At 41.8% G+C, this 25,689-nt stretch overlaps 1 protein-coding gene across 1 annotated transcript in view; it reads left to right on the top strand.

Moving 5' to 3' along the window:
- The window catches only part of RSU1 (Ras suppressor protein 1), a 188,844-nt gene that overhangs the window by 92,950 nt on the left and 70,205 nt on the right, over positions 1-25,689 (top strand). The window contains exon 8 of the mRNA XM_046013460.1: positions 12,865-12,997. Within this exon, the coding sequence (XP_045869416.1) occupies positions 12,865-12,997 (133 nt within the window). The remainder of the gene's footprint in view (positions 1-12,864; positions 12,998-25,689) is intronic.

Below are 25,689 nucleotides of genomic sequence, written 5' to 3'. Positions count from 1 at the left end.
TGTTATTTATAGTTAATACTTTCTTCGTATGTTAGGAATGGTAAATTGTCTAAGTAGGTCCTGGGGAAGTGGGGTAGGCTTTTCTTTTAACTTGACTTGTGGTTATTTTGCTTTCATCTTTCTTAAGCCATATTGTTAAATTTTTAAAAACATACTCATTTGCTTGTATCTTTGGCCTCTGCTTGACTCTAGATTAGCACCAGACACTAAGGTCCTCTTGTTTATATTAGTTTGGGATATGATATTGCCTTATATCACTTATACTGAAAAAAAGTATGTAGTTACATGTAAAAGTAGAAATTTACTGGTTTTTGTATTTTTTCCCCCAACTCTGGTTTTCCTGCTGTAGGTTGTAGTGTTTGCTTTTATTTTATTTCTCAAGTCCTGGGGTAAGGTGAGCGGTGGGTGTTCACATGTATGTGCGTATTTACACTCATGGAAACCCTGCTTTAAGATATTGTGGTTTTCTTTCCATCGCATCTTGGTTCTGAGCCATTATTGTTAAACTTGACAATAAGCAGAATTAAGTTCATCACAACTCATTAAAATGGGTTGTTAGTACATTACCTAAAAAACAGTTGGCGTTTCTTTTAGCGTAAGTTTGAATTCACTGGAAATTAAGTTACAGTTGTTGCAGTTTTTCACGTAGGTTTAGCGTTTGTGTCACTCACAATTCTTAATTATCTTAGTACATATTTTATATGACATAATATCTGCACTCTTACCATCCACAGCCTCTGCAGAGAGCATAACGCATGGCACCAAAGTAATAAAAATGTAAGCTCTAGAGTGAGGAGCAAAGCCGAAACAAGCCATTTTTACATATAACTTAAGTTTAGGTTCTGTGTTGTACGTTGATCCCTTACTTAACCTTTAATAAAGTTGGATTCAAGGGTATTTCTATATAAATAAAAAAATAAAATTAATTTCATTTCATACTTCCATATGAGCAAGTACCTGGTAATATATTACAATGACATTTAAACTTCAGTACTAGTCCTTTTGGCTGAAAAATTGCCATACTTTTTTTTTTTTTTTTTTTTTAAAGGCAACCGTTTTTGAGGTTAGCCTTCAAAAGACAAGTTGTTGCCATTTTGAGAGGGTCATTAAGATTATTATTATTAAGAAGGTGGGTTCATATTCACATTGATTGAATCAGTCTGTATTTGTTTGGCCTTTTATCTCCTAGAAAGTTATCTAAGAAGTCATTTCCTCTTTTCACATAACTTGGAAAATAAAATTCGATAGAAGTCTAGATAAGCTTAAGACTCCATTTCACAAACCCCTTACACCATCCAAACTTCCCTTAATGGGCTCTGGAGTTGTACATACATCTTGATTGGATCAGCTTCTATCTAAGTAATGTTAGAACGTTTGTAACACATGCAATCTCAAAGTACCATTTCAGATGTTGCTTGACAAGGGTGAATAGGGACATGTGTGTCTCTATTAATGCTGCCTGTTAAAAGGCCCTGGGTGGCTCAGTGGGTTAAGCCTCTTGCCTTCATCTCAGGTCATGATCTCAGGGTCCTGGGATCGAGCCCCACATCCTGCTCTTTGCTCAGCGGGGAGCCTGCTTCCCCCTCTCTCTCGGCCTACTTGTGGTCTCTGTCTGTTAAATAAATAAAATCTTAAAAAAATAAATAAATGAAAGTACTCAGTCTGTCCTGTTAATGAAAGTGTATCAGCCTGTTGCATTACTCTGCTGGGGTGTTTTCATAGGAAAAGAAAATACTTGGCGGCAACTGGGCTTTCAGCCCTTAAGATAATGTTTCTGATGATAGAATTCTGGACCCACGAGGGAGGTAAAGGGGTGTATTTCTGCATATGCCTTCCCAGGGCTCTTTAAACCTTGTCGAGTTACTGACTGTTCCAACACTGCCTCACTCAGTACCTTTTCACAATAGGAGGAGATGCGTGTCCTGTCCTGGAAAGACCAAGGACTTTGCAAGAACCAGATAAATTGGCCTTTGAATCCCAGCTCTGCCTTGTACCAGTCAGATGACCTTAACCTCCCTGAGCGTTAGTGGTTGTTTTTTTGTTTGTTTAAGTATTTTATTTATCAGAGAGAGAGAGATCATGAGCAGGGGGGAAGGGTAGGGAGAGAAGCAGACTCCCCGCTGAGCAGGGAACCCACTTCGGGACTTGATGCCAGGACCCTGGGATCATGATCTGAGCTGAAGGCAGACGTTTAACCCACTGAGCCACCCAGATACCCTAGTGGTTGCTTTTTTATTTTTTATTTTTTTAAAGATTTTATTTATTTATTTGACAGAGAGAGAGACAGATCACAGGTAGGCAGGGAGGCAGACAGAGAGAGGAGGAAGCAGGCTCTCCGAGGAGCAGGGAGCCAGATGGGGGGCTCGATCCCAGGACCCTGGGATCATGACCTGAGCCGAAGGCAGAGGCTTTAACCCACTGAGCCACCCAGGCGCCCCTAGTGGTCGCTTTTTTAAAAATGAGATGATAATACTTTCCATGCAGGATTGTAGTGACTGCTTAGAGTAATGTGTGCAAAGCTCAAAGCTCCTGGAGTGACATCTGGTGCGCCTAGTACATGGTACATGCTTGGCAAATAATAACGATTATAATTGCAATGGCAAAGATGATGGTAGTGGTAAGCATTCGTTGATTTGTGGGGCTTTTTTTTTTTTTACATCTTCAGTAAAACTAGTAATAATACCTAAAAGTTCAACAGATTTCAATACTCAGTTCAAATTTTTTTGCTTTCTTTAAAATTTGAAAAACCTTCTATCAACAGTCATTCACTAATTCTGTACCTTACTCAGGGCTCCCCTTGATGCCTGTAATCTTCATCCTCGTCACCTATTTCACCCATCCCCCACCCACCTCCCCTCCAGTAACCATCTGTTCATTCCCTATGGTTAAAAGTTGGCTTTTGGGGGCGCCTGGGTGGCTCAGTGGGTTATCAGCTCGGGTCATGATCTCGGGGTCCTGGGATTGAGTCCCACGTCGGGCTCTCTGCTCAACGGAGAGCCTGCTTCCCTTCCTCTCTCTCTGCCTGCCTCTCTTGTGATTTCTCTCTGTCAAATAAATAAATCTTTAAAAAAAAAAAAAAAAAACAACGTTGGCTTTTGGTTGGCCCCTATTTTTCTTTGTTTTTTTTTTTCTTTTCTTTTTTGTTTCTTAAATTCCACATGTGAGTGAATCATATGGTATTTGTCCTTCTCTGACTTATTTCACTTAGCATTATACTGTCTGGCTCCATCCACGTTAGTTTAAACGGCAAGATTTTATTCTTTTTTATGTGTTTATATATATTTATCCATTTTTTATATACACACACACATACATACATATACGCTACATCTTTTTTATCCACTCATCTGTTGGAGGACACTTGGGCTGCTTTTATATCTTGGCTGTTAAAAATAATGCTGGTATAAACATAAGGGTGCATACATTTTTTTGACCCAGTATTTTAGTATTCTTTGGGTAAATACCCAGTACCGTGATTAGGGGATCATAGCGTAGTTCTATTTTTAACTTTTTGAGGAACCTCCATACTGTTTTTCTCAATGGCTACACCAGTTTTCATTCCCAACAATACATGAGGGTTCCTTTTTCTGCACGTCCCCGCCAACAACCTGTCATTCCCTGTGTCTCCCAAGTCGTACTAAATCTAAAATTCTGCAAGTTTTAACGAGGCCTCCAGGAAAGTTTGATGCACACTCAAGTTTGAGAACTACTGCTTTAGAAAATCTGAGAAACACACAAAAGGGGTAACTTTCTTGATCCCCACCCCCATTCAGAAATGACCACGGTTAGGATTCTGAGTGTTTCCTTCCTGTCTTGTCCATTCTTGTGTGTACCTACTTAGCTGTATTTTTTTTTCTATTCTTTTTCCTATGTATACATGTAAGTACTTATGCTTTTTTAAAAAAACATGCCATACTATGAGTTTTATAACCTGTTGTGTTCAGCTCAACATGAAGTCATGACCATTACCCTGTGTCATTAAATTTTATTTGAAAATATTTTTAATCATTTGGCTACATAATGTGAGTGCTTATAATTTATTAACCAACCCTGTAGACATTTGAGTTGTTTCCAGATGTTGAGGAGGAACAAAAGCAACACTGAATTGAAAATTTGTATTCATAAATCATTGGGGATAACTGTGATCATTTCCTTAACATAAATTTATTACCAGGACGGAATTACTGGGTCAAAGAGTATGAACATTTTTATAGCTCTTAATATATATTGCCAAATTACTTTTCCGTAAAGAGGTGCCATTTTGTTCTCAGACCAGCCATGTGGGGAAGTGTCTAATCCTCGAACCTCGGCCATCCTGGGAATTACAGTCCTTTTGAATATGTACCAATTTGATAGGAGGATGTTTACGAACTGCAAGTGAACAGGATATAATCTGATGTCTTCTAGTCTTTGCATTCACTTACACTTCTATGTTCAAAAGCATGAATGGGAGATACTGTCTTGGATTTTGTCTCTTACATGTTAAGGATGTTCATTTCGAAAGTTTACTTTGCTTAAACGCCTGCCCCTTACTTCTGAAGCCTCCGTATGTTTCATTGAAAGGGAGTTGCAGGTCTTCTGAAGGTGTGCTGGGCAACAAAAGTAAATGGGCGCTGTAGTTGTGATGGTGAGCCCCATGTACCTTGGGCTTTAGGGAGGGGCTAAGGGCTAGAGGGCCTTCCAGGATGAGAACAACAAATTGTTTTCATCTATTATTATTATTAAAGCTTGCTGATGAGGGAGTTGTTGAAGGAACCTGAGATAGACTGTTAAGTAAATGCTAAACTGGCTGAAAAAAAATGCTTGAAAATCAGAATCGTGGCCATTCTGTATAGGTTTCTCTTACACAGCTGTGGCGAAGGCTGGTTTGTGATACCTTTCTCAATCCTATGCAAAGTTACGATACTGAAACTTAATCTTTGAACATATGTTTATTTTAGTTTGTTGCATTAATCGGTGACTTCTCCTGGAGTCTCCAGGGGGACTGAGGCTCCCTGGTGTTGACATTTACAGCTTCCCAGGGGGTCAGAAGGATGTCCTGAACCAGGGAACTTGAGAGGCTGAGGGTGGGGAGGACAGTGAATGTCCCAGGGCACTCTGGGAACTGATGCCAGGAGGGTGCCCCAGGCTGCGGCCGTGTAGGGATCTTTCAGTCTTCCAGAAAGTGAAATCAGTGTCCCTAAAGTTGATCTTAACCCTCTTTCTGATCCCAGACCTTGAGAAGCTTATGAACAGGGCCCTGTCTTCATAAGAGGGTCACCATTGTAAATAATACTGACTGTGCATTCAGTTTTGGGAGGTTATCAATTCCTTGAGCAAACCTGTTTTAGGCAAATTGCTCTGAAGTGTACATTTTCGCTCCTTTGCATATTTCACTTAAAATAATAATAACAAAAAGTATTTTATGTTTATGTTTATATAGTGACTTCCTGCTGTCCAGAGTCCTATCAGTTGGTACTATTGTCCCGATAGGGCAGCCGAGGAAACCAAAGCTCAGGAAAAAACAAACAAACCAAAAACAAAAACAAAAACACACAAAAAAACACAAAGATTTACCCAAAGGATCTGGATCACAAAGTTTGTGAATGTTAGTCCGGATCAGGAGCAGGTCTTCTGGCCAGATCTCCTGAGCCTTTGTCTACGCTTGATAGCATTATATAATACAATTTTGCTGGCAAGCAAAAATGAGATTACCTCCCCCATTTGGAAGAATGATTGGGAAATGCTATGTGAATAGCAGGTTTAAAACATGAATTTCTATTTAACATCCATTGAAGGAGACACGCAAGACAACTATGGGGGCACACATGGGGGTTGCCTCTGCTCTGCTGGTGGGTACGTCAGTTTACAGGTGACCGAGGGCCCCTTGTTTCTGTGGGACCCTGGAGCACAGACATCAAATGGCCAAGAAGAACATCAGAGGGAAGCGTGTGTAAAACGCTATTTTTCTTCATTGCGGAAAGGGCTTCTGAACCCTTTTCCACAGGCATACACATAAATCAGATGCTGCTTGCTTTGGAGCCACTTGGCAGGGTATTATTTTTATTCTTTTTTTAATTTAAATTGTACTCTCCCCCCTGACTAGATTGGAAGGGCAACTGTTTAAGTAGGTATCCTAAAGAAGCAGTGCGTTGGGTGTATTAAATGACCAGAAAGCCTATTTTAAAAATGTGTTGCCGGAAAAGCTAAGCAAACAATCGCCAGGATGACAGGGTGGCCTCGATTTCCCTGCGGAATACATTTGAGAGCTGTCCTGAGATGTCCCAGCTTACTGTGATTGCATCGATGATGCGCAGAAGGGGAAACCACTCCAGACCCAGATGCTCAGTCCGGCTCAGGCTTCCCAGACCATCCGCTCTAAAGCTTGGTGTTTACTGCAGTAGGATGATGCTGTTTTTAAAATCAGATGCCCTCTTTGGTGCTAATTAATGGGCCTCATGTGTTCTGTTTAGTTTTTTAAAAAGATTTTATTTACTTCACAGAGAGAGAGAGAGAGATCACAGTAGGCAGAGAGAGGCAGGCAGAGAGAGGGGGGAAGCAGGTTCCCTGCTGAGCAGAGAGTCTGATACAGGGCTCGATCTCAGGACCCTGAGATCATGACCTGAGCCGAGGGCAGAGGCTTAACCCACTGAGCCACCCAGGCACCCCAATGGGCCTTATGTATTTCGAATTTGTTTTTGGCATTTCCTTGCAGCCCACTTTATTCTTTTTTAATTATAAAAATCATCCCTACTTGCAAGCACATGGAATTCTCAAGACAAAATGAAGAGTTTACCCTTTGTTCTGCTGGTCCAAATCTCTATCCTGCCTTAATGTCCCTCTTTGAGAAACCCACATTAACGATTTAATTATGCATCTTCTTCGTTTTCTTTCTCACATAAACATTTACTCATGTACATATTTTTTTTTTTCAAAAATTAAATCATAACAAACTTAGAATACTTTTTTTTTTATTACACTGTAGACCTCTCTCGAGGTCAATGCATGCAAAAAAATCTGTTCCCTTCGTGTTGATAACTGTAGGGCTGGAACATTATTCTGCTTCTTACCTGTTGGTGAACATTCTGCCCATTCGCAGTGTGTTATTACTACAAACATTTACTCTTATAATGTCAACATTATTTTATGATCCTTTTCCACTGAGTGAAGTGTTCTGCTCAAGAAGTGAGAAGGTAGGAACCTTCCATCTTCCATTCTTAGCTGTAATCATGTATTTCTGCAATTAGCAGTATATATGTAGTAAAAAGAATTATAGAGATCTATGTGTAGGCTCTTTTTTTATGTATAGAGCAGCCCTAAACACAGCCTTTATTCTGTGCTGGAGTCATTTGTGGTTGGTTCTGTGTGTGTACTCGCTAAGGAACAGAGGTGATCTTTCAGCTGTCGTAGTATCCCATCTAGACCCCTTCCACAGAAAATCAATTACCTGCGTTTGGGCAAATCCAGTACACTAATGATAGACTACCCAATCAGCCATGGTTTGCTAGTTTTACCTTGTTAGACCGTGGCCTTAGATTTCTGTGAGTGAGCCCCTGGCTCTGAGAGTGCCTTCATTTAGAAAGCACTCTATTTTGGAATTAGGAAGGGAGGGAAGGCTGCTCTGATGACGTGAGAAATTTGCCCAGATCCTCTGGATTGCTTAGTATATGACAACTAATGTTTATTGGCCACATGGTTCAGGATTTGGAGTACTCGGGAAGAATTCTTAACAGGGTGATTATGAAAATAACCCATTTCCATAAGTGAAAATGACCACGTTTATTAATAGGACCGCCATTGCCTATTGCATTCGATCCCATTTATAACCAGCAAGGAGAATGATTGTTTTGCATGATTTAGTGTTTACAAAACTACGGTCACACCACAAAGCTTACGATACTAGACGCTCTGGAAGGAAGCATATGTGGTCCTTTTGCAGGTAATAAAATGGAAAATCCAATTTGCAATCGCAGAATACGGCTCTGAGTGATATATGATCTTCATAGCAGCGTCGGTCAGGGGGTCACCGCTAATCACGGTGCCAGCTGGCTTCCCCTGTGGCCTGGGCCTCGCCACTGAAGACGGAGCAGAGTGAATCTGTGTCTGGGAGCCAGCCAGCGTGTCTGTAGATGCACCACTTTCTAGCTTATTAGATCCTCTTTGTCACAGTGCTTAATCCTGCTGCCTGATCCTTGTTAGAACACCACCAGCACGCCGCTCGGGCTTCTAATCAAGGAGCTGGGTGAGGGCGTCTAACTAGACGCACTGAAGCGTGTGGCAGTGAGGGGGGACTGCGCCCTGACTGACAGCGGGCCAGGATGCTTCCCGCATGTTATTACTTAAAAGGGAACCTACCTCCGACAGCTGACAGATGAGCTCTGCCGCGGCAAGGGTAACTTGTTGCCGGACCCATATGAGGCGGGTGTCATCTTTTCACACAGTATCATGGCCTGGCTTTACTCTGATTATACGAACCCCCTTCTGAAATGGCTGCATCCCAGCCGGCGCGCCGCCAGGTAAGGAGTCCGGAGACACAGAGCTGGCTGGCCGGGGGGATTAGGGCTGCGCGGAGGCAAGTACTGAACTTGCCACCATTGACGTGAAGTTGAAAGGCAAAGTAAGCACGTCCTGTTAGGCGGAGCCCAGTTATCGCTCTGAAGAGTCCGTGCCGGGCCCGGCTCATGCCGCGTCCATCTCTGTCACCTGCAAGAGTTGCCTGCCGTAAGACTGGCCATGGACGCTAAACAGGGTTTTCAGGGTTCTTTGTTACAAAAACACAGCTTCGACTGCAGAGCTGTCGTTTGGGCGGTTTCTGCCCCAGGGAACCTGAATCACTCTTCTCTAGTGACCTCCCAGTCCCTGTAGCCCTGGGAAGATCCGGGCATCTGATTCAGTGGCGTCCTTCCATACCCAGTGGGGGTGGGGGAGGGTAACCCAGGTGCCCTCCCCTCCAGCTGGAGCGCACAGAGGAGTGTGAAGGGAGAGAAACGGAAGTGCCCCTGAAGATCCGTCCCGTGGTCCTTTGTGTACCCTGGCAGTCACACTTCTTTTCCCCAAAGGGTATATGTGTCTAGCCCACATCCAGTGTCTCCTGCATGCTCTGCTTAGCCAACGTCCTTAGCAGCCCTCTCTGCCTCTTCTGTCTCCTTTGACAGCACTTAAATAGAGACATTGCTAGGGATTGATGGATCTCCGGGGGGTCAGAGGCTTCAGACAAAAGGGCCCAGAGAACACGGCTGACCTTTCTTGGCATTATTCCCTGAGCTCTGTCTTCCACGTGTGGCAGTTAGGGAGCATGGAACTTCAGTATGTGATTTTCAGAGGATTACCACTAAAGAGGCTGCAGGCTTCACAAGAGGCTGTTAATAAGTTAACAAGAGGCTGTGTACATTCCCAAGTGGGTATGTAGGTTGTAGGTGGTAGAAAGCAGGCGAGGCTTTCCCGCAGAAATATGCACCTGGACCTCAGGTTCAAAGCTGATCCATTACATTTGCTTTGCTCATCTCTACCTGTATTTTTGCATTCTTGGGACAACCCTTGGACCTTGGTAAAAGGGAGCTTGTGACACAGCTGAGGAAGGAAGAGAGTTCTCTTTCTCTCGCTGTCCCATGGACATCGTCCCTGAGCAAATTTAGAATAATGGCATTGCCTGGCAGGGGTGTAGGGGGTGGTGGGGTCCTTCTTGAGCCTTTCCCTGGTCCATGGTGCTCTCACACTGACCCAGGGCCCTGAAAATACAGCATGGTGAGAAGTGCTCAGGGCTCCTACTTCCCTCCCCTCCTCCCCCAACTCTTCTTCCACAAACTATAGTGTCCCTGTGATCCCAGTCTGAACCGAAGATTAAGAGGAAAGCAATCCAGTTGAGTTAATTCGTGGTAGTGTATGAACGATGGGGAGTCCTGGATGTTCATCAGATCAAATTATACCTTTAGAAATTCAGACTCTGTTTCTCAGTAGGGTTAACAATTTTGGGGGACAGGGAGGAAAGATCTTTAGGTCCGAGTAGACGCTAACAAGTACATCTCTTTGCTCAGCAATGTCTGTTTTTTTTTTCACAGTTGATTTCATGCTGATGTCAGTGGGCAGGCCTTAGAGTTGGGAAGATATGTAAGCACATGTTGTTTATTAGGTCAGTGTTTTAAGAGAGGTATTCGTCTTCTAGTGCCTCTACCCCCAACTTAGTGATTTGTTACACTGTGGTTACTGATGTCTGGCTTGTGGCCCTTTCCCTCAATGACCGCGCTTGCTAAGAACCGCGGGAAACCTATTACGTGTGCATTTAACACAGGACACTTAAGTAATACAGATTTTTTTGGGGGGTAATTTTTACATGGAAAACTTTTTTTCAGACATTATATTCATTTTTAGGAAAAGTGGAAGGTGGAAAAAAAATAAGATAATGATACCGAAGAGAGGACAAGGGTATAGAATATAGCAAAAGAGATCCTAAAAGAAGATAAGAATTACAGAGGAATTGAAACGAGAGATCATTTTTATTCTTGGAAAGCTAAAAGCCCTCCCCAAATGAAGACAAACACAAACAAATAGCCCATTGCCTGTAAGGTCACACTGAAGTAAGATACCCAGCTCAGCAGAGAATTTCTGCAGCTCTGGGATTTTCATTTGCCCTAGGCTGTTTTCTGACTCATGGTTTAGAGAATAAAGCCCATTAATTTACCAAATGATTTAGTATCTGACTAATGATGTTTAACCATTAAGATAAGGAAATTGACAATATTGATAATCTTGGAGAGAAATTTATCTGCTAATTTTTGTACTTAACACCGACAGATTCTAAGTAGCTTTGGAAAGATCATGATGAATTACTCACTGGTAATATTTGGTAGTATTAGTTTTCTTTAAAAGCGTTTTATTAAATTGTAATCACTTTTATATTGGTCTTTTTTTTCTGAATAGTACAAGTTCATCTAACAAAGAAGACAGATTGAAACTCTGCATTCTTTTAGGAAGAAATATTACATTATCTTCCCAGTAAAAATGTTAGTTCCTTTCTAAAGCCTAGATCAGCTGGGAAATTATGTGCTTCATACTTGCTCCCAGAACGTGTCCTCCTTATCTTGAGTTATCAGTTAAGACAAAATTGGCAAGTAGAGTTTCAAAACAGGACAAACGTGGTACTTTGGATGTGTCTTGGGAAGAATGGTTGCTGGGGGTCTATGTTTATATAGCCTTGGCCTGTAGACTGGGAATCTGACAATGAACTTCCTCAGTAGGGCTTATAGGGAAAGACCTTTGGTAAGCCCCCCCCACCCCCCGCTGGATAAACTGCGTACATCTCTGGCCCATAACTGCCCTGTTCCTGTCTCTTGCATAGGCAGTAGTGCCACGAGAAGCTCTTTCACATGTAGCCTTTTCCATTTTTTAGTATAACGAGCAAACAAAAAAGGAATCGATTACTAACAGATGTTATTCAGATGGGTGACGCTTACTGGGTATTTTAATGCTGCCTTCCTTAACCCATCCTTGGTTGATCTAGGAGATGTAACCTAATAGTTTCTCCAGACATTCTAGAAAGAATACGAGATTTAGAGTCAAAGCCTTGGGTTCAAATCCCCATTCTTAAGTTTTCTAATCTTGGACATGTTATTTTTGTCATGTTTCCATTTCATTTCTTCATCTATAAAGTGTTGTCAGTGACCGATCTTAGGGATTGCTGGAGAATCAAATGAAGAAATGCTTCCCCGCCCCCCCACCCCCTGCATTGGTCAACCTTTAAGTTTCTTATTTATTTATTTACATATAATGTATTATTTGCCCCAGGGGTACAGGTCTATGAATCATTAGGTTTACACATTTCACAGCACTCACCATAGCATATACCCTCCCTTATGTCCATAACCCAGCTACCCTGTCCCTCTTCCCCCACCCCCTAGCAACCCTCTGTTTGTTTTGTGAGATTAAGAGTCTCTTATGGTTTGTCTTCTTCCGGATCCCATGTTGTTTCATTTTTTTCTTTCCCTACGCCCCCAAGCCCCCCACTCTGCCTCTCAAATTCCTCATACCAGAGAGATCATATGATAATTGTCCTTCTCTGATTGACTTATTTCGCTAAGCATAATACCCTCTAGTTCTATCCACATCTTTGCAAATGGCAAGATTCCGTGGTTTTTGATGGCTGCATAGTATTCCATTGTATATATGTACCACATCTTCTTTATCCATTCACCTGTTGATGGACATCTAGGCTCTTTCCATAGTTTGGCTGTTGTGGACATTGCTGCTGTAAACATTCAGGTGCACATGGTTTTTAAAGGTAATAGGTCAACTGATAAGGATAGTACAGATGTGAATTTCTAGCATGACCATGTTAATGAGATTCATTTAGTGCTGATTTTTTCATGTGCTTATGGTACCTGAAGAATGCAATAATAATTTTACCTGGACAGGATTCTTCCTTCATTCATACTCTACTTCGATGAATAGTGCTGTTGATTGGATTGGTTTTAGATCACGTTGGACAAGTGGTGATGTACATTGTCAAGTAGAATTTCAGGACGTTCTGATATGTGTGTGTTTGTTTGGTTGGTTTTGTTTTGCTTTTTTTCCTCTGTAACAAAACCTAGAAAAATAAAGCATATGTTGCATTTACAAGAACTCCTTCCAGGCTTACTTCCTTTCTACCTTGACCCCCCAACTCCTTTTCTTCCTCCCTCTCTCCCTTCCTAATTTCTTGGGGCAGTGTACTAGGACTAACATTGCTTTTATACCACTGAGGACTTGAAATAACACATTTTTTAAAAATAAAATCAAATGACCCAAGAGATATTTGGTGTTGTGCCCTGGTGACTAGGTAGTACTTCTTAGACCTGATTTGTGTTGGATGAAATGAACTTCACCTTTTCCTCTTTCCTTCCATCGTTGCAGGAAACTTGGATTTAACTGGTCAGAAGCAAGTGTTCAAAGCAGAGAACAATCCCTGGGTGACCCCAATTGCTGACCAGTTCCAGCTTGGCGTGTCCCATGTTTTTGAATATATCCGTTCTGAGACATACAAGTAGTAAGTAGACTGTGATTCTTAAAAATAATAGGTTGTCGTTTTATAGTATTTCTAATTACACCGTTTAAAAAAATTACCATATGACATTATCGTATTGGTAGCAGTTAGCTTATAGTATTTTTAAATGTTTTATTAATAATCACATGTAATTTTCTCTTTTTTTTATGGATGATTTTTAATTGACATTTTCAAAGGGAATTTATACCAAATTTATTAAAAAAATGTTTTAAGGTATTAGTTGAATATTCAAGGCACTAAAGAAATTCACCAGACACATTAAGATCAGCATGTATTTTTTTCTCCTTTGAATGCAAAGAATAACAAATGTTATGAGCAAAATTGTTAAGCAGCTTATTTATAGAATCAGGAGAAACTACTGGGGGAGCATCATTCTATTCTTCAGAAGTTCTTACTCTAGCAAGATGGTAATCTCTCTAAGAGAAAAAGAAGGGGCAGAAAAAGAGGAAGAGGAATCTGCTTGCTTATGTCACAGCTTCAGAATCCCTCAAGTCCTTGCCCTGGGTCAAGAGCAGCTTGTTGGGAGCCAGGCCCCCAAACCTAACTGTCTGCATCTGCTTCTTCCTCATTGTGTCCGGGTGGGCAGGAATTCTTGCACATCTCCTTGGTCTGTTGTTACATCTTCTGACACTATTTTCCCCTCATCCCACCCCAGCCTCCACTGAAGTAAGTAATCATTCTTTCCTATGCTTCCGTCATCCTTGATGCTGAAACCTGGTCTCTGCTAGTTCTAAGCAAATACAGAGAGATTTGAAAAAGAAAAACCCACAGTCTGCTTTAATCTGATTTTCTGATTTTTGATCATCCAACCTTTGAGAAGAGCTAGAGGATCTTTAAGGGTCACATGCAGTCAGGAGCTTGCACTTGGGGGATCAGAACAATGCCCCCCACTCAACACAGGCCTTGCTGAATCTGTGCTGGGTCAGTGGCTCAGGATTAACCAACAGGGCAGAATCCCTGCCTATACATGGCGGGCTGTGGTTCTGGAGCCCCCTTCCGTGTACCCTGGTATACGGAGCTCGTTATGGTCCTCTTTCCATCGGGCAGAATCCCAGAGAAGATGAGCTCTGAGGAATAATGGTGTTAAAACCAAATAGACTAGAATTTCTGACATGATAGCATATCCTCATCTGTGAAAGTGGCTTAAAACGTGGTTTAGTTTTCTTTTGAGATAATACCCTGACATTTGCAATATATCTTAAACCTTACCTGTAAGAGTAAAATGAGAGAAGTATAAGATGTGTTTTATTGTTTCATGAGCCACAGAGTTATGTGCAAGTATATATATAGTTTCTTTAAATATGAATGTAGCTCAGCCTTGGAAATTTAGTTCGTTATGAAAATGTGTGAAAATATCTTTGCAAATTAGCAGCTTATTGTTCATTTTGTTCCTCTTAAATTGTTAATCATTGCTATCCATTTTAGATGGCTGTCTGATTTTTTGTTAGTAAATGGCAATCTCCATCGATCTTGGTTTGTAGGTTATCTTTTGAGAAAATCTCTGCATACATTTTAACATGCAGAAAAATCTACAAGCGAGCTTTTTTTTGACTTGAGAACTGGGCGAAACACTCTTTTTTACTCTGGCTAATGATCTTTTGTTTTATCATCCATTAATTTATAGTGTATAGCATATTGAAATATGTGGCATATAAAAGCACTTCTAATTTTAATTTCATTTTAAAATATTAAGTTGTGAATTTATGGCTATTGTATTACCTCAGAGTCACTATTAGTCATTATTACAACTAATCCCCATTATACACTATTTATTATAAATTATAAACTATTTCTGGTTGTTTGAATGTGGTTAGGATTTTGGAAGAATGAGGTTCTTGCCTTCACTGAGTTAATAGTTCGGTTATTTGAAAGGGAGTATATGGCATGACATTTTTATCAGTAACGTGTCTGTTGGCAGTAGCCTTCTCTCTCTAGTTTTGAGGATCAGGGTAATTTAAGCAATTTTCCCACCAGCTTACTTTTTGATTTCCTCCTGGAGACTGATTTTATCTTCTAAACAGTGACAGGAACATTCAGAAGCTTAGATAAGCATAGGAGAGTCGTTGACCCCTTTTAGGGGGACAGGTTAGTACCCCGTTCTCTGCTTTTAGAGGAATCTTCATGAGCCTCTGCGGGGAGGATACACTTGCTGTGACCTCCCCAAGGGCAGGGCCCCTCAGCGAATTCCCTCGGGGTTCTCCTCTCCCCCCGGGGAAAAAGAGGTGTTTGCGGTTCCCTGTTTCTGCTTTCTGCCCTTCACCCATCCTCCCAGGGTAGCTGTGCTCACTCTGTTAACAAACATAACTAGACAAACATGTGGACTATTAACTAGGTAAGAAAGTCAGACTCTTAATCTTAGGCTTTTTTATAAAAAATACTTACACAAAAATGCCACCATTATGTTTCACTGAATTTTAACATGTAAAGTTCTCTTTTGTGTGAATAGCTGTGTATTGCCATAGCCTCCTGTAACTAGAACCCAACTTAATTCTTTAATTTTTTTTTTTTTTAAGTAACCCCTTCCTAATCAGAGGACTTGTAGCATAAAGCTGTGCACGTGATGACTTTTAAGGAGGCATTTTATTCGTTATACTCCCATTTTTCCGGAAAAGCCAGTTTCACATTCAGTACCTTCGTCTTAGGTTTTTGTTCTACAAGCTGTGGTTTCTACTCTTCACTTCCTTACAACTGTTTCTATAAGCCACGTATACCCCTTCCAATAACAAATCCTTTTTTTACATATTGATCTTCAGAATACCAAGAAAGCATATTTTAATTGTGCTTTGGCCCTTAAGTAGCTGATGAATCGCCTTCCTTTTTTGCCATTTTTTCTAACCAGTTGCCTTCTTACCTAAGCGAGGTCAGTAAAGAACTTACTTTCTTGCTTCCTTTTCATCCACGTCCATGGTCGACTTTCACAGCGACCTTCATGTTCCAAGCACATCCTTGGAGGCCTTCTGAGTCTAGAGCAGCGGCAGGCGGTGAAGATGGATGGTCCAACTTCCAAGAGGGGATGTGGACATTTGAACCAAAACAGTGAAATCAGGGTGCAGGAGGAATTGAAACGCTCTGAGATGATCTGATGTGGCGAAGACAGGAACTTGTGCACTTGAGCTGGGAGGAGCCGTGGCTAGGTGTGGCCGTGAGTGTGTCGAGGTGTCATTTTTCAGGAGCTGGTTCCGTTGAGTACACTTGGGGCATCCATCACGTCCTCCTCATCATTTCTCAGGTGGGGACTGCTCTTTGTCCATTTATCATACATTCAGCAAAGGGAACATATTGGCTGGTGTCACCGCGTTGCCCATTCATTATGTTACTCCCTCTATTCGAGTACAGTCATTGGCTCGGTCGGGTTGTTGAAGAGCAAACCCTACGAGGGCGTTAGCATTTTCCGGCTGTGGTCGAGCTATCTGGTCACCCTTTAACTCTGTATTTGGTGCTGCTTTTCTCCTTGCGTGACCACCCTTATCTCTATGAAGCAGAATTGGGATCAAATAGTTACCACTTGTTAAGTTTCCAGAAGGTGGATTTTTTTTCCCCCTCCCCAGAAGGAGAAGTCAGATTAGAGTCAGGATCCTTGACGAGATGCTTTGTGAAAGGGAGTAACTCACACTTTTCACATTTCCATCAAGGAAGGTGGATAGGAACTACAAGCCATTTTAAAAGCTGACATGTTAACTCTTCACAAAAGGCGAGGTTTGACAAATGTTCGGCTGAAAATGTGCCGGTTGAAAGAGGCCTTTGGAAAGCAGGCATCCTTGTGAAGGCTGCAATTTGCGAAGCATGGTGGTCCTAAAGCCTCATTTCCAGAGTGACATCGCTCAGAGAATGCTTCCCCGTCATTCTTCCTGCCCTGTGACTGCTTTTGTCTCTAGGGAGAGGCGCCACACTCACTCACATTTTTATTTTCTTCTTTAATCTTGAGTGAAGACCAGCCTTACGATTATTCACGCCAGTTAGTGGAAACATTTTCACAAAGCAACACTATGCGAGTGGTGGGCCATGATGAGAAAAATGACGGCAATTTCTTTTTGCTAGGAATCTAGCAAAATAAGTCATCCTGTTTGATTTGTAAGAAGCATGACTTTTGTTTGCTGATGATTGTCTCTGAACTTATTTCCCTGGCACAGTTCAAACTAAGAAATGTTTTCTTTTTTCTGCGCTGTGTGCAAACCTGTGTATGGGCTTTGGCGGATGTAAATGGGCTTTTCTTAAACAGCTAGTATATGCTCTAATGGCTGCCGCGTCAGTGACCTAGAAGACCTTCAAATAACCAATCTGTCTGGTCTACCAAAAGGCCGCAGCATTTCAAACCTAGTAGGTGATCCCTTCATTTTGAGACCATTCTTTCTGGAAGGAAATCCCGTCTAACAAAACTCTCCAAACCTTATTATTTTCTGCTGAAGTATAAATGGATGCACAGAACTAGCAGATGGTTTTATAAATATCACAGAAGGATGAAGGAGAGGGTTAAACTTCCAGGACCTTTCTAGCAGTTAGTGAATTTTACTTAGTGACACAGGAAGGCAGGAAAAATGTAGACTTCTCATTCATTACTGTATCTGAAAATAGCTCAAATTAAGCCAGAGAAAAACAGTATTTTTTTAGAGTAGACATGAAAATGAAGATCCAGGGTTGTTTTTTTTCCCCCTAAGGCTTTGAACATAAAATATTGTTTTTATTTTTAAAAGTTGACTGTGTATTGGGTTCCTGGTAATTTATATTTCCTTTATAGGTGTTCCATATGTATATTTCCATCCTTTCCTAAGTTAATAAATGTGTTATCACATTTCCTCCATAAGACAAAAAATAACATGCACACTTCTGACGGCTCTGGATCCATTTGCATGCAAATAATGTTGCATTGACCTAACATTGCTAAGAAATAGCAAAGAGGAGAAGGAAACCCATAAGGTATATTTTGGATGGAATTGTGTCATATACCTTATCTGATGCTTTTTTTCATTGGTAAAGTGGCACAGCGTTCCCTTTTTCTCCAGGTAGTGGGTTACCAGCACACGGAGTTGAGATATGTTTATTCCACTGAACAGACCTCAGTCAGGACAAGGAATATCAGCTGTGGATCTTTGACATTCACCTTGAGCTGTTCGTTCCTTTGGTAAATTATTACCTCCCTCTTAAAGGAAGAGGACGAAAACAGATTGCGTGAAGAAGAGTACATAACAATTTTGTCTCTCTCCCAAGTTTTCTGGATAGATTGCTTCATGTAATTTACATTTGAAAGGATCTTTGCTTTTCTGCTGCTAACTTGTTGAACACGATTATTCAGGTATGCTTTAGAGGTAATTAGTATTTTTCTGTTGTCTTGGTGCATGTTCACCATTTTCTTGATACATCAAGTTTTTATATGCCCTTTGAAGCTTTATTTTTCTATAATTTTGTAGCTCATGCAAAATAGTCCCGTTTTTTAAATGGAAGGTGCATCCCATTCAACGTGGTCAGTGCACCTGGGTACCGGAAGAGTCGCAGTAGGGAACCTCCACCCACTAAAGCTATAAAGGTCTAAGGTGAAACCCTGCCGGGGTTTAAAAACCAGCTTCAGGGGGCTACCCGGTATTTCTGAAAGCATCCAGGAAGCCCCATCTTATACATATTCTGAGATTTTTTTTTTTTACTCGGACTTGGATACATAATGCAGATTGGAAAAGCTTCCCTCACCTGTCCACCTTCACCGTGGTCCTCCAGTGTGGTCACACCCCAGCCACAACTGCTGGCCTGCCAGCTCTGTGGGGACAGGGTCGGTCAGGTTTGACCATTGAGCAGAAGCTTTGTCAGTCCTTCTGCTTTTTATCCAGCGACTAGTGTACTGACCATTAAAAAGTTGAGAATACATTTAAATAAATGGAGAAAAAAACACACACAAAAAACACAACTTCCACAAGAAAAGGAGAAGAGTGATGTTTATCCTGAACCTCCTACTTTTACATACTATGATTTTAAAGAGCAGAGCAATCATGTCCTCCCTCCCCACCCGATATCGACTTGTATGTTGACTGTCTGGCTTGCACCTCTCTTGTATTGCTAGAGTTTAATGTACAGCGTGATTGGCTACAGTATCAATTTAAATAGAATATAATTTGTTCACTTGACAGAAGAAAATCAGCATAGGCTAGACTCAGCCTGTGCTCTAAAAAGGAAATGTGTCAGGTTACTTCCTCTGAAGGGGCTATTAAGAGTTCCATTTTTAGATGAGACTTACTTGATATAATTATATTGAGCTATTGAGTATTGACCTCCTCAATGAAATGAAATTGATCAGCCCTGCATATTGACAACTTTTTTTTTTTAACTCCCTGTCATCTTAAAGTTCAGTGCTCGATGATTTCTATCCTGCTAAAATGAGTTATTGGCTGTATTTACAGTTTTTATTTGAGAGATAAATTAATAAGTGGCACTTTTATAATAAAAAAAACCTGTGATTTCTATTTTCTACACAGTAATATCTTATTTTATTACATGTTGGCTTTTTATTGAGATCAGGTCTCTTATTATGGTCAAGAATTAGTAGATGGTTTCAAGGGGGTGGTTTTGGTAATTTTTAGCAGTTCAGGGTTCTATGCTATCAGATATTCTGACTTAGAATGTGTTCTATGAAAGGACTTTCATTCAGCTTTGATCAGATAAAAGGCTCAGCTGTGAGTTACATTCATACGCATCTGTTGACGTTACAGTTTATTTGCCAACCATTAAGGGAACAACTTTACATATTTTATCCTGTTGTGTTTGTGTATTATCTCATATGTATTTTCAAGACTCATGGTATAAAAAGTTTCCCATCAAGAAATACTGATTCCATTCTGATAGTTAATTTTTAAGTAGTTTCACCTGGAACATATGCTGTTCCATTACCTTTAGATTGTACATACTTTGGATTCTGCATCCAATTTGATAATGTATATTCAGAGAATAAATAATCGTTCCGGTTTTGGTTGTTTTATGTCAGGTTTCTGAGTAAGCACAAGGCTTTTTCTTTTTCCTCCTGCTGATAGCTAGATTTGTCCACGTTTGGCTGTCTAAGCCACCCAGCAGAAATTCATTGTCTTAGGATTCTAGAGGCTGGAAATCTAAGATCAAGCAGTGGGTAGGGTTGGTTTTTTTTTGTTTTTTTTGTTTTTTTTTTCTGACAGAAGGATATGTTCCAGGCCTTTCTGCTTGGCCTGCAGATGGTCACTTTTTTCCTGTGTCTCTTCACATCATTTCTTTGCTTGTGCATCGGTGCCTGCATCCAAATTTCCCATTTTTATAGGGACACAAATATGGTCACATTCCAAGGTACCTGGGGCTAAGGCTTCAACAAGTGAGTTTGAGAGTAGATAGGGGTGCAGTTCAACCCATAACACTACTATTACTTGGATGCCCAGAAATAGCATTCTGTCCTCTATCCACGTGTTCCGCCTCTTTACGCTTTTCCTCCGCAGCCCCCATAACTTCACGGTAGGTGTATTTTCTCCATTAGCGAATATGTCTGAATAACTCTCTGAGACTTGGTCCATTTCCCTTCCCCATGCCTTTCCTAGTATGCTTGGCTTCTGGAGTTCGATGTTCCTCCAAAGCATGCAGATTCACTCCTGTTTCATTTCAGGGACACGGGATAGGCTCTTGTGCCTGGTAGAGGAGTCAGTGTTTTTATTTCTGATCTTTTCGCAATGAACCATATTAAAACAGAAACTGGTTAGGATTGAAGGGTCCCATGGGACTGAAGGGCGCCTAAGAAAGCCCTCTGTTCTGTCAGATTTGGCTAGAGAATTCAAGAAGGGAGGGTTACATTGAGCATCAACTGTTAGACTCCAGGCTGTGTCTCCCACAAGAATCTTCTAGAAGGAAGATGCTATACAGAAGGCCTTTGTGCCTCCTGTCTGCTTCGTATGCCATGGGGCCGACGCTAGCAGGTATGGGATCTTCCCCCTGGGACCTTGTGGTCCTTAGTGGTAGCTACTGGCACGTTACTCAGTAAGGGGTGAGAGATTTCCTGTCTCATGTTAGAGTTCTAGTTGCCACATCTGGAGCCCTTATAACTTTGTTGCATTTTTCTTACGTTATCTCTGTAGTCTTAACAGGCAAGACTGAGACTACTAACGACAGGGCAGGGAATTCTATTCTCATGTAATTAAGGTGGTTTGCTTTTCCTGCAGAGAGAGGGGCATCAGAGGTGGAATGCCTATTTTCACGTGATGCTCCATGGCGTAAAGACATAGGCAAACTGTGCTCTGACGCTCTGTTCTTAGTGTATGTCCTGGTCCTCGAGGTGGGCCTCTGGTCTCTGTTCTGTCGGTGGCAAACAGCCTCTTCATATCCACACTCAGCTTCCCCATCTCAAAGACACCGATTCAAACTATCATCTCAGAGTTGCCCCGGCAATGATTTCTAAGTCCGATTTTTTTTTCCCTGGGAAACATGTTTTATTATCTTATATTCGTTCATTCCTTTTTTAAAAAATTTAGTTTAATTCCTGAATTTGCCCCCATATGGACTTACTTCATTGATTTCTTTTTTTAAGGCAACGAAGGATGATGATGACCCTGAATATAAATTGTTACAGGAAAATGGATACAAGATAAAATGACCAGATCAACCTTTTTATTCTATATTTTATGGAATACCTAATATATGTTTGGCAGTAACTTATTCGTACACGTGAATTTCTGACACTTTCGATTCTTCAGACTTATTAATCAGTGTAGTCAGCACCAGAGCAATTTTATGAGACTTACCAGTCATCAAAAATTTATTATCAGATAAATCAAAGAAACAACGAGCATCTTAATAGGGTAGAGAAAGTGGCATGTAAAGGATCGTTTAAGACTGTGCGTTTTGTCGGTCGTGTGTTATATTTACAACCCGTATTAGAGAACTTACTCATAATTTCATGCAAAGGGTCAGCAGGGTGATCGTTAGTTTCTTAGGTGGAACCTCTTCCCTTTGTTTTTCTCCAATAGAATATTTTGTTGGGTCTAACTGGAAGACAGAGGATGCCACATAGACAGAAGGTAGGACACCTCATGTTGGAATGTGAAGCGTGTAGCATCCGTTTTAACCTAGGATCTGCATTTCCTTTGGAATTCTGTTACAGTTGTGCTCCAGAGTTAAGAATTCGCAAGCTTTGTCCTTCCCTTTGGAATGAGATTGCTGAATTTGAGCTCTTGGAAGTGGCTTGGGGGAACAGCAGTCGGTAGACTGCCTCCCTTGTGCATGGGCTCCGTGTGTGCCTTCTGCAAAATGAGACTCAGGCTTAGGTCTCCCGTGTTCTTGGCACTGCTCCTGACACCGTTCGGAAGGAGTCACAGAAGACTTGGATCCCCATCCTCTGGGATGAGCTGTCTGGAGGGGAGCTTTTCCATCACCCGAGCCCTGTCCTGAGCATACCAGACCCTCACTAGTCTCTAGGACGGAAGGATCGTGGCAGAGGTCCAAGGAAGGGCTGAACTTCTACTGTGGAGCTTCTAGACAGATCCACTGGGAATGGACCCGAAAGACAACGCTGGGTTATTTCCCATCAAACATACAAAATGTGCGCGCCCACCTCCCATCTCCTTAAGTGCTCTTTTCTCTGCCTGGAATGTTCCGTTTTCCCTTATTTACCTATTGAAAGCCCACGGGTTCTTCAAGTATCAAATACTGCTTCCTTAGACCTTTTTTCTGAATATTTTCCCTATTGCCTGTTTTCCAAGTCCTTCTTATCATTTTTCTTCAGAACCTTTACCTTTCCTTTTAATAATAATAGTCACCAGTTACTGAGCATTGACCATGTGATAGACATTGTGGTCAACTCATTACAAATGCTGTTTATCATTTTATAACATAGTATTTATTTCTGTGAATATTGGCCTTTATTTGGTGGGGTGGGGAAAAGGGAGCTGAGTACATGTTTTCTCTCCCTTAAGAGGCTGTAATCTTTTTGAGAGCAATACTCAAGATTCCTACAAGCCTGGGCTTCGCCTGTGGCAAGCCCCCGATGTCTTATATAAATGACCTGTCTCACGCGGAGGGGCTGCTGACAGGTTGCCCTGATTTCTGAAAGAAATCACAAAAGAAAAAACAGAAACCGTTCCGGCCTCTAGAGTGGACCAAGTTACATTTTTTTTGTGTATGTTTTTTGCCATGCCCAGTAAACAACAGCCAAAACATTAAAATGCATTCTCAAAATACAGTATTAAGTGAAGATGACGTCTTCACAGTAGTCTTTCACTGCATAGATCTCTGCTTTTTTACCATACTTCTCCCAGATTAGAAATGAATTGTTTTTTAACGGCAAATCAGTGAGCAGCTGTGTTTGAAAGCGAGCCCTTCCTCTCAGAAATTCGCAGACTCCGTGATGGTTTTGTGTGCCTTCTCTTTGTCAAGGGAGTGTCTATGTGTTACAGATGTTGTCTCTCTTTGTGAAAGAGACTTGGGATACCGCTGTGGGTGGTTATCTCTAGGGAAGGAAACTGGGTGGCTAGAGGCTTGGAGGGCAGGACATACTGTTTACCCTCGCTGTTTACCCTTCGGTACCTGTTGAATGTTCTGTTTTGTACATGTACTCAGTACTTAATAGAGTGTTTACAAACCACAGACGAACCTGCAGGGCCCTTGAAGTTAAGAAACCACAAAGTCTGTAGCAGTATATAGGCATACCTATATTTGCTTTATTGTGCTTCTCAGATGGTGCGTGGTTTTTAAACATTGAAGGCTTCTGGCAGGCCCGTGGCAAGCTAGTCTGTTGGTGTCATCTTTCAAGTAGCGTTTGCTCACTTCTTGTCTGTGTCACGTTTTGGTAATTCTCCCCATATTTCAAGCTCTTACATTGTTGGTATATTTCTTTTTTTATATAAATTATTTTTATTAACATACAACGTATTATTTGCCCTAGGGGTACAGGTCTGTGAATCATCAGGCTTACACACTTCACAGCACTCACCATAGCACACACCCTCCCCCATGTCCATAACCTAGCCACCCTCTCCATCCCCCTGTTAGGGTATTTCTGATGGTGATCTGTGATCAGCGATCTTTGATGTTACTAGTGTCATTGCTGTAGGCCCCACAGGTTGTGCTTCAGTAAGACAACAGACTTCACGGGTGGATGTTGTGTGTTCTGGCTGCTCCATGGACTGGCCGGTGCCCTGTCTCTTCTGCTGCTCAGGCTTCCCCTCTGTGAGACACAGCTGTCTCTGGGAGGGAAATCACAGGAGAACTAAAATTAGAAGTGGAGCCTAAAGAGGGCGCTGAATGGCTGCGATCTCATGAGGAAACTTGAAGGGATAGAGAGTTGCTTCCTAGGGATGTGCAAAGAAAGTGGGAATCTAGTGAAGATGCCCTAAAGATGGCTGAAAGGACAGAAAAGGATTTAGAGTACATAATTGTACGCTGCGGGGTTTGAAAGGATTGGCATAACTTTGGAAAAAAGTTCTCCTTTGGGTATGGTGCTGAAACAGCATCCCATGATCCAGAGAAGTTGTTTGGGAAAGGAGGAGTCGGGTGAGGTGGCAGATTTCATTGCTCTTTTTTTTTTTTTTTTTTTTTAAGATTTTATTTATTTGACACAGAGAGAGGAGGGGGAGGGGCAGAAGGGGAAGGAGAGAAAGACCCCTAAGCAGACTCAGTGCTCAGCATGGAGCCCAACACAGGACTTGATGTCACGACCGAGATCATGACCAGAGCCAAAATCGTCAGTCAGTTGCTTAGCTGACTGAGCCCTCCAGGTGCCCCCAATGCTGTCTTATTTTAAGAAATTGCCACAGTCACCCCAATAGTGAGTAGCCACCACCCTGAGTGACCAGTCAGCAGCCGTCAACATTGGAGCAAGGCCCTCCCCCAGCCAAAAGACGATGCCTCGCCGCAAGCTCACATGGTGGTCAGCCTTTTCTAGCCAAAGTATGTATTTATTTAGACAGAATACTGTGGCCCACTTAATACACTACAGTATGACGTCAGCATAACTTTTAGATGCGCTGGGAAACCAAAACCTTCATGTGACCCACTTTACTGAAATAAGGAAATAATTCGCTTTATGGTGGAGGTCTGGACCCACACCCTCAATCTGTTTGAGGAGTGTATGCCTTTAATCGGTTTTCTCCCCCGTGCTGGCTCTTTTCCACTCATTTGCCGAGATTGAATGGAAGCCTTCTTACCAGGTACACTGTTGAACCAAGTACAGCCAAAACATTTTAGGGGCGCCTGGGTGGCTCAGTGGGTTAAGCCTCTGACTTTGGCTCAGGTCATGATCCCAGGATCCTGTAATTGAGCCCCACATTGGGCTCTCTGCTTGGCAGGAAGCCTGCTTCTTCCTCACCCGTTCCCCCTGCTTGTGTGCTTGCTTGCCCTCTCTCTCTCTCTCTCTCTCTGTGTCAAGCAAATAAATAAATTAAAAAAAAAAAATCAAAACCTTCTTAAAGGGGCGCCTGGGTGGCTCAGTGGTTTAAGCCTCTGCCTTCGGCTCGGGTCATGATCTCAGGGTCCTGGGATCGAGCCCCGCATCGGGCTCTCTGATCAGTGGGGAGCCTGTTTCTCCCTCTCTCTCTGCCTGCCTCTCTGCCTACTTGTGGCCTCTCTGCCTACTTGTGACCTCTCTCTCTGTCAAATAAAATATTAAAAAAAAACAAAAAACAAAAAACAAAAAACCTTCTTAAAGGGTCCTGAGTCTTAGAAAGGGACTCTAGATGAGACCTTGAAAG

The sequence above is a fragment of the Meles meles genome, chromosome 7, assembly GCF_922984935.1.
Source record: "Meles meles chromosome 7, mMelMel3.1 paternal haplotype, whole genome shotgun sequence".
NCBI classification, from domain to species: domain Eukaryota; kingdom Metazoa; phylum Chordata; class Mammalia; order Carnivora; family Mustelidae; genus Meles; species Meles meles.
Note: the sequence above shows the minus strand (reverse complement) of the source record. Positions and strands in the feature narration are given on the sequence as shown.